Raw genomic sequence first — 10,093 nt, forward strand, 5'->3', positions numbered from 1 at the left:
AGAGATAACAAACTCTAGCAACACTTCAATTGACCTAAAATCCCTAGATACTCCCCTATTAGACATTGAGGTCAAGAAGTCCATATTCTCCTTCAAACCTTTCAAAGCCTCAAGGCGAGATGGACTTCACTCTTTTTTCTATCAGAAATATTGGAATAACATAGGCCAATCAGTTACTAATTTTTGCCATGATGTTTTCAATATGCAAGTAATTCCTAAGGAAATCAATAAAACATATCTTTGTCTGATTCCTAAAGTTTCAAATGCTAACAACATTAAAAACTTTCGTCATATTGGCCTTTGTAATACTATCTACAAAATTATTACCAAAATTCTTGCAAATCGTCTCAAACTTTTCCTAGACAAAATCATTAGTTTTCAAGCCAGCTTTATGAAAAATAGACAAGCCTCAGATAATGCAGTAATAATCCAAGAATTAATTTCTAATCTAAAAAGAATCAAGGGCAAACATGGCCATATGATATTAAAATAGACTTGGAAAAGACTTTTGACCGTATAGAATGGTCTTTTGTGTATCGTGCCCTTAGGTTTTTCAAATTTCCACCAAAATTCTCTAACCTACTTCTTAGTTGTATCTCATCAAGCTCTATTGCAACACTAGTTAATAGTTCTACCACAACTTTTTTTGAACCTAGCAGAGGAATTAGGCAAGGTGATCCACTATCACCTTACATTTTCATCCTTTATCTAGAGTTGCTATCTAGGTATATTGAAAACCAAATTGATATTTGCAAGTGGGATCCAACCACCATAGGAAGAAAAAGCCCTAGCTTCTCCTATTTATTTTTTGCGGATGATCTAACATTAATGGCTAAGGCAAACGAAAAATCATGTTTTGCCATTAAAATAGGTCTAGATTTATTTTGTCCCGGTCAAAATATAAACCACTCCAAGTCAAAAATTCTTTTCTCCCAAAATTGTAACCCTACCATTACAAAAAATATAATCAATACATTAGGTATTAAGAGAAGTGAAAACTTTGGTACTTACTTAGGTTTTTCGATACTAAATAAATATCCAAAGCCAACTGATTACCAGTTTATATTTGATAAAATGAGATCAAGACTTGCCTCTTGGAAAATGAGATTCATTAATATAGCCGGTAGAACCATCTGGCTCAATCATGCCTCAACTCTATTCCTAACTATTACGTGCAATATACTATTCTCCCAAAAAGGACCATTAAAATTATTGACAAAATTCAGAGGGACTTTATTTGGGGTACCAATGAGAGTAAAAAAAAACTACACGAAGTAAAATGGACAAAAGTCTATCAACCAAAGATTTCAGGGGGTCTGGACATCTATAGTGCAAATACGAAAAATTTGACTAACCTAGCTAGTCTAATTTGGAGACTTCTTACTCATGCAACCTCTCCTTGGGCAAGGCTGATTATTATTAAATATGGAGGGAGTTGTTCTAAAATAAACCATTCCTTCATCTGGAAGACCATCTTGAAGGGATGAGAATTGTGCAATAAAGGTATCACATGGTCACCCAACCTAAATTCAAACCTAAACATTTGGGATACAAGATGGATCCCAAACTCCACAAATCTAAGAAGTTTAATTGAAGGTGCCTTTAGGCCAGAAACTCACAATCTTAAAATCAAAGATATTTATACCAAATGCAAATGAGATCTTACAAAACTATCGATAGATATTCCTTCTGAAATTCAGCAAAACATCCTTAAGGTCAAAAATCGTACAAAGGGACCCTTAAATGATATTGCTATATGGTCTCTTTCATCCAAATGAACTTTTACTAGCAAAAGTTGTTATAACCTTATTGAACCAATGGATGAAAACCAGTTGGATTATGATTGGATTTGGTCTTTATCATGCCCAAATAAGATAAAATTTTTTTATGACAATGTCTCCAAAACAGGTTACTTTGTAGGAAATACCTAGCCCGGATTGGAATCAACATTGACCCTATGTGTCCTATATGCGATATGAAAGAAGAATAAACTATCATTCATATTTTTCTCACTTGCAAAATAAACAAAACGTTTTGGGACAATTTAAGATGGGTAGCTTTTTATGATCCCACAAGGGGGCACTGGCTTGCACAATTTTAAAAAAAAATCAAATTTTCACTATAAGACACAACTTTCTTGAATGGAATTATATCCTCTCTTTCGCCCTATGGGAAATTTGGATTAACAGAAATGCTAATAATCAAAATAACTTGATGAACGCTGTAAACATAAAAAATATTACTAAAAATGCTGTGGAATTCAAGCTGCTTACGGAGAATAACCCATTGCCTATTGGAAGGATTCAATTACAAATCAAGTGGCAAAGGCCCCCAAATGGATGATACAAATTAAATATTGATGCTAGTCATAACAACTGCCAAAGTTTACTAGGGGGAGTATTCCGTAATACAGTGACCCACTGGTTGTTGGATTCACAAAATAGTAGAACTAAAGGCAATAAAGGAAGGACTCAAAACTGCCCATGAGTGGGATTTATTCCCACTGAAAATAGAGACAGATTGTACGGAGGCAATTCAAATTATACAATGTGGTAATAGACTTTTTGATAATGTTGTCAATATTTGCAGGTCGTTAATGCATCAAGAGAAGGTGACCTTCCTCCAGCACACATTTAGGGAATGCAACATTGTCGCTCACACCATGGCAAGATGGGAAGGACTCCGGGAAGGAAGAAAAAAGTTTTTGTATCCCCTCCCAATGTTGTTTTTAATCTTGTTAAGTATGATGTAGACAGTGAACATTGTTTTGTTAAGTACCTATCTATGGATGCTTGCAATAGATTAACAAGCCTAGGAAATTTATGTGTTGTAAGTGGCACACTACTAGGCCATGATGTAACAAACGTTAGGTAAGTTTAATATATATATTTCCTGTTTGCTCAATTTCTTTTTAATCGTTTCCCTAGTCAATGAAGGAAATCCAAATGTTTACTTCCTCAATTGCCACTTTTATCCAAATATTTTTTAGAGTAAAGTTTTTTTCATTACAAAATCAATTCGGTATCTGGTTATGAAATGTTCTCCGCAAAAACTGGCGAAATGAGCGAACGTTAATTTTTATTGCAGATTTTCAAATTTTTATTCCATAATACTTGCTTTAGGTAATGCTTAGATACACACTATTTTCAATCTTTTATAGAACATATATTCTTATACACTACTCTCAGCCTTACATGTTAAAAACATTTTTTTTTGAAAAATATTTTCCTTTGTACCAAATGCAAATAGTAATTCTTAAACAAACAATAATATGATAAACTCTAAAGCAGTCCAAATCTTGTGACCGAATACCCAACCAATTGTGGCCCAAAGGCCCAAATGAAGCACTCATTGCAAATGTGGAGAGGGTGATAATAAGGAGTTTTTACCCCAAATGATTTCTTAAGTTAAGGGTTATGTGTATTTTCGTCTTTATAACATTGTCTTGAGAGCATATGATCTTTAACTTTGTCAAAATTGAGTATTGTTTGTCCAATTGATGAAATTCTCATTTCTCATATGAATCATTTAAAAATAACAAAGATGTTAGGTTTCTTACATGTGACTAACCTAAAAAACAACGGCAATTAGGGGTTTGTTGCCCAATTTCGTTTTTCTTTGATCAAGGTCCATTTTCATTATTAATATATTATGTTAAATTTTTCAGCAATTATTAGTAGGACTTTTATATTTTGTTTTTGTTGAAATTGGACGAAAAATAAAATTGAAAAAAAAGGTCTGAATCTCAATTATGGCCTTTTTCTTTTACCCCAATCATGTAAAAATTACGTGACATCTCCGGTGGTTTGAAGATCCGCTTAAATATTTGGTTAATTGAATAAAAAATGCTTAATTGTTTTTCAATTTAAAAGAATCTCATATTCCTTTTCATTAGAGAAATATATAATTATGGCTGCTCTAAAAAATAAGAGACAACAAAATCTATATTTTTGTATATATGTGTATTATATACATATAATATATTATATATTTTTTGGCTAGTAAATCAAATTAGTTTCGGCCGAGCAGCCAACTTTTTTTTTTTTTGGCTTTTTTTTTTTTTATTATTGTATTTGATATGTGCTAAAAGTGATACAATGAAAACAAGAGAAGGCAACTAGACATATCACCAAACTTAAAGGACTATTTGGGCCAAGAACATGAAAATTGGGGAAGACTCGTATATTCTCCAGAAAGAAGCGTAGAGACAGAAAAACGAAACCCTCGGCTCAAATCAAAAGATCTAATAGAAGGAACCGTAGAGAAACTGAAACCTAATACACAGTGGAGAGAGATTTGTGTAGCAATGGCAGAAGAGAAGAAGCAAGAACAAGCAATTGTACCACCTCCACAATACAATTTGGACGCAAAGTGGGACGCTTGTCTTGATTTGGGCGTTCGCCGTTTCGCTTACTTTTCCTTAATCGGTGGATTTGCTGGTCTTCTCCTCTTCCGTGAGTTCCTTTTTTCCCCCCCACAAACTCACAATTTTTGACTTGCCTTTATACTGTTTCTATGTGTTTTTGTTTTTCTTAGTATTGTTTGTGTGACCTAATCATTATGAAATCGGTGTTGATTGGATGAAATTGGGAAAATGCTGAAATGGGTGTTTTTTCTCATTTTCGAAATATTATAGTTTTGTGGAGTGTACCGAGATAATTGAAGCTGGAGTAAGAGCTTTTGCTTACCAGCTTCTTCTGTTATCTTATCACAGGAGTGGAAATTCTTTTATGGTATTTCCCCTCTAATACTGTTTAGTATTTTGGAAATTGGAGAAGTTTTGTTGCTTATTTTTTTTTTTGTGTGATGCGGTGATTGTGGAATTGGTATCGGAACTGAGAAATGGAAATGTGTGCGCGTGTGCACACACACACATATTGGTCTTGCATCATACTATCAATTATGATACACTTACACACGCATATATATTGGTCTTATTATATATGAATTTTGTTTCATTGGTTACTGTTTTCTTAGTTGGAAACTTCAGCTGTGCTTTTGCTTAGTTTGCTCGTGTGATGTTAGTATTGTGAAAAGTGGGATTTGGAGGCACGAAGTTGAGAAATGCCGAAATGGGTTTTTGAATTTGTGTTGTGTGGTAATGGTTAATCAGACAAGAGTATTGTCAGCCTCTTGTGCTCACTAGTATTGTCACATAACTTTGCTTGTTAAGCGTCAAAACTCCAGATGTTCTTTTGCTTAGTCTTGTGTGTGTGATCTAGTGATTGTGCCATTGTGGAAATTATGTATTGCATGGATGCTTATGGGAATGACAAAACGGGGTTTTCTTGCAATTATGTCCTATTGTTATTTAAACGAACAAACTGAGGCTGAAGTAAAAGCTTTTAGCCTGCCAGCTTTTCTGTTCACTAGTGTCACATTACATTGCTCCTTTAGCCCTTTGAAATTTGTTTTGGTAATTGGTTGGGCGAGACACAATTTCTTCACGCTGTACATGTTGTATATGTCAATGCACCTGCTTGGTGCATTCTGGTGCAATAAAAGTTATCCTTCCGCATATAAAAAGAACAAAATAAATTATACATGAGATGCAGTTTTCCAACTAAATCCTTCAATAATGAAGGTCGGAATTGAAGAATGACTTATCATTAAAAAACGTTCAGAATTGAAGTGTATGGATAGAGCAGTAACGAGCAGTGATTGTGATAAAAATAGCATTGGATGGATTATGAACTGGTTCTTATTAACTTAAATCTGTGTGGTCGTGTTGTGTTTATGAGAACTTGAAGAAGTAGTTCTTCTTCTTCAAGTTCCCATAAACACAACGTAACCATGCAGAAACAAGGCAGATGTCTGCGTAGTCTTTTTTGGTGGTCCAACCAGTCCTATGTAAATAGTTCTACTGTCTTTTTGGATTTTGTGAGCTCCCTCTCTCTAGACTAGCCATTATCATGAATGGTCTTACCAGATTTTGTATGGAGCTAGCATATCTACTTCTGTAATCTCTGTATCTTGTTGATGCCAATCAATGAAACAACTTACTTTATTCAAAAAAAAAAAAAAAGAGAGGGAGAATTTGAAGAAGTAGTTCTTGTTGAAGCTTAGCTATGTGGACAGTTTTTGGATGCAGAGACGAAAAGGGTGCTGTCAACTTGATAATGTTGTAGCTTAATAGTTGTTTTTGTAATATTGCTTGCCGTTGTCTTGATCATCAATCTCCCGTTCTGTTCTTGAAATTTTTGGTAGCTGTATATCTAGGCATTGATTTGGTCATGCTTGCAGCTTTGTTGTGGTTTTTTCAATGTGTATAATATGAATAGAGTTGTTTCTTCTTCGATGTGTTTCTCCAGGTGTTGTTCAATATTTATAACAGATAATGTAGTAAGTTGACTCATTTTCATTGATTTTATCTTAGGGAGTCCTGTGACACGCTGGGCATCAACGGCATTTGGTGCTGGGACAGGTCTAGGATCTGCATACACGGAATGCTCTCAGAAATTTGGTGGATATCCTGGAAAATTAACTGCTAATGTTTCTGAGGCTCCTATCACCAAGGTAGTACATTGCATCTATTTTTATTTCTATTTGCCAAGCTAATACGTAAGGGAAATACAAATAGGCGTGCCCATCTTTAATGATATTCAGTGAATGCTCAGTATTCTTTTCTATAAGCTGTGTAAAACTGTTCTCTTGTGGCTAGACAGAAATATTCAGGTTGGAGATGATGGTTGTGTAATTATGCTACTTTCTTTGTTTTTTCCTCCACCCTCTTGTGGGGTGAGAGGTCCCTTGTTGTGCCATTGTTTTGGGGCCAGGGAATAGTAGAAGGTAGCATTCATTGGTGCATTTTTAAAGTTTAAAGGCTTTCATTTGTTACCACTTTCTTGTTCTGTTCATGAAGCAAGATGTTAGCTTGCAATGTTGAGCTACAAAGCTATCTTATATATTTGTATAGAGATGGTTAAGATATTTGGTATTTCAGTTTAGAACTATGTATTTTAGGGTTAATTACAGTAAACTCCCCTGTAATTTGGCTCAATTGCAGATATACCTCCTTTATTTTGAAATCAAACACTCACCCCCCTACACTATTGTAATCCTACACAAATATAATGTTGTTGTCCCTCTTCATAAAAATGTTGTTATCCCTATTTTTCAGACAATTTAAACACCTTGTACGAATAACTTGTTCTGCATGTCTTCCTTGGCTGTGACAACTGATCTTGTTCTGCGATTGATAAAAGAATAATTGTTTCTAGAATAGAAATTTCAATTCTTGAAGACTGAAAACTGATTATTGTTTGGAAGTTAATCTGGGGAAGATATGTCGAATGCTACAGCCTACAAGGAATCATATGGACCGATCGTAACTGAACCATCTTTACTTTTTGGTTCTCTAATTTTCTGTATTTAGGTGATTATTACAGAGGTAGAATGATACCCCACTGTCCAAACGGTCCATAACTGTTACAGCGCTGTCATTTTCCTAGTGCCCTGTGTCAATCAGGCTCTTCATTTATTTCGTGTTATTCATGTCAAATGTTTAGTAAGTGGATATGGATATATTAGTTAGCTCCTCACAATACATTTAAACTTGGCCTACCTTTGTCCAAACTAACCTGTCCACATGAGAGGAGTACAGCCACCTTGTCCCTCAAATCCATCACAGCCACAGCCAGAATTGGCACATTTATTTTCTTGATATTAAGTAATTACAACATAACATTTTCACGTGAAGTCCGTACTGCTCCCTTATGTACTTATCAAAAAATTGTGCCCTTTATGCTAACAATTTCTTTTGTGCTCTAATTTTAATAGCCCTGAAGAATTTTAGCGATGCTGCAACAAGAATTCTGTCCCATAAGATTTTAGGCAGGTAATTGGGGTTGGTGATAGGGATAGGTGCATCGGATTTTCCCTGCCTTACACTACAAGGAGATAGTTGACAACTGATCTGGCAGCGGCATCCATTTTTGCTCCCCTTTCCTTTATGTTCCATCGTTTATATAGAATTTCCTTTTATTCCTCTCCTTCCTTTCTCAGGATCATTAAGGAAGTAGTCACCTCTCCTTCGTCCTACTTCATTTCATTGAAGTTTTGGACTAAAGTAACAACTAAAGGTGTCTTCTAGTATAAGTCCCTTTGTGATATGAGAAAAGAAATGCGCCTTGTCAAAGAAGGGAATGGAAAACAGACAGTGTACAGGAGGGTGAACCCGAATACTTACTTTTACTAGGGGGAAAATCCAGACATCTGTACTATTTTCCGGGGGGAGGGGGATGTAGAACTTAGATTTCGTTCTCGTCAGCTGAACATGAGCCGTTCTGTTGAGTATAAAAAATGTTGCTCATATTTTCCCTTTTTCAAATTGTTTGATAAGTGCATTGTAGAGATGCTGATGTTAAAGGTTATAGAAGATAAAAATTATCACATCCAATAGAAGATGCGGATAACGCAATAGAGGTTAAATTGAGAGGTGCAATAGAGGTTAAATTGAGAGGTCTCTCGAGATGATGCTGTCATGTTGTAAGTGGACCTCTAAATTCACCATCTTTTGGCGTAAAACCATGCATATTGAAGTTGTTAAAACTTAAAAGCGATGGGTAGACTTAGGATCACGTGGAAAAAACTGAATTAGGGGTTCGAGCTGTGGACTCTGCCTTCCCTGCGTGGTTGCGGGATGCTTCGTGCACCGGTCTTTTGTTTAATAGAAGCAAAAGATCCATGTAGGCGATACCAACTAGTTTGATTTATGGTTGGTACACTTGCATTGATTCCAGTATTGCAATGAGTTTTTCTATTTAGAGATTCGTATATAGTAGAAAAAATAGAGAGAACCTTCAGTTTTAGGGAAACCTCAAGTTATTGAGTATTTCGATGATAGGGGTTTAAATGGTAGCGAAACAGATAATGAGGATTTATATAACCAACTGAACTAGCTTAGAATGGATGCATATTTGTTGTAATCTTTTAATAAGAAATGCTGTTGCTGATTAATAGTGGCCCAATTGTTTTCCATGTATATTAGGATGTATTGGGCTCTACTAGCACTGCATTCTGATTTTGTCATCTGTTCCTGTGGCATGATAGCTTACCTTTTCTTTTATGTTGTCTACGTACTATACTCATCCTGATAGACATGTTTAGTCTGCTTTTCCTTCTTGAGCGCACACTGCTTCTTTTTGCTGGGAGTGTGAGGATGGAAGGGACCCAAGGTGTGGCCTAGTGGTTAATGAAGTACGGGGAGAATTATGAAGCTTCAGGTTTAATTCCTAGCGGAGGCAACAAATAGTATGTGTTTTCTTCCCATCTACCTAACATTGGTGGGCAGAGTTATCCGGTGCCTGTGTTGGTGGGACCTCGCAGGTACCCGGTGGAATAATCGAGGTGCGCACAAGTTGACCTAGACATCACCCATATTAAAAGGATGGAAAGGTGGGGTTTGTAGTCTGTACCATGAAGTTATGCTTTTGTGTTGCTACTAAGGTTTTCTTTCAATTTGCTATGCTTGTTCTAATGTTTACTTCAACTTTCTAATTTTTGTCTGTCACAGGATGGGGAGCACTGAAGCAACCCTTTCACTGGGATAACAGATCAAAATCTTCATTTTATGAAACCGTTGTTGCCTGTTTCCACCATGGTTTATTTTGCCCTTTATCTGGACTATTTGTTGACTTTGATTTTCAGAGCAATCTATGGCTAATTATTAATTAGCTCATTTGGCCGTTTTTTATTTTGTAACTGTTACTGCCGAAACAGAGTTAGATAGCAAAAGGAAAGAAGAAATAATTGCTTTCGTGCAGCTTCTTGTATTGTGTTCACTCCTTTGCTGATGGAAGTGTTCTGTCACCTATGGGCTATAAAGAAGTAGAATTTGATGAATCATAGTAGTTTTTCTTTCTTCACTCCTCCCTTTTCACGCGCACTGTGTCACTCTTTAGGTATTTGCTTTGTGGCAAAAAAAAAGAACTGATGATAACTGGTAATAGATGAAGGGTGTGTTTGGTAGGAAGGAAAATGAGTGGTCACTTATTTTTCATTATTTGGTTGGTGAGTGAAATTTTTTTCGGAAAATTTTTTCTAGTGTTTGGTTAAAGAGGAGAAATATTTTTAGGAAAGTAATTTTTTATGT

The 10,093-nt window shown here is 35.5% G+C and overlaps 1 protein-coding gene across 1 annotated transcript; it reads left to right on the plus strand.

The window, feature by feature from the left end:
* Positions 1 to 4,145: 4,145 nt before the first annotated feature.
* Positions 4,146 to 9,863, plus strand: LOC107827535 (MICOS complex subunit MIC10-like). Its single transcript, XM_075254530.1, has 3 exons — positions 4,146 to 4,454; positions 6,377 to 6,516; positions 9,515 to 9,863. The coding sequence occupies exons 1-3, from the start codon at positions 4,307 to 4,309 to the stop codon at positions 9,527 to 9,529; spliced, it is 303 nt and encodes a 100-aa protein (XP_075110631.1). The 5' UTR covers positions 4,146 to 4,306; the 3' UTR covers positions 9,530 to 9,863.
* Positions 9,864 to 10,093: the final 230 nt, after the last annotated feature.

Source organism: Nicotiana tabacum, chromosome 6 (assembly GCF_000715075.1).
Source record: "Nicotiana tabacum cultivar K326 chromosome 6, ASM71507v2, whole genome shotgun sequence".
NCBI lineage: Eukaryota > Viridiplantae > Streptophyta > Magnoliopsida > Solanales > Solanaceae > Nicotiana > Nicotiana tabacum.

Coding starts and splice junctions, on each gene's coding strand:
- LOC107827535 (XM_075254530.1), top strand. CDS start 4,307: ATGGCAGAAGAGAAGAAGCAAGAACAAGCAATTGTACCACCTCCACAA. Junction 4,455..6,376: donor TGCTGGTCTTCTCCTCTTCC/GTGAGTTCCTTT, acceptor ATTTTATCTTAG/GGAGTCCTGTGACACGCTGG.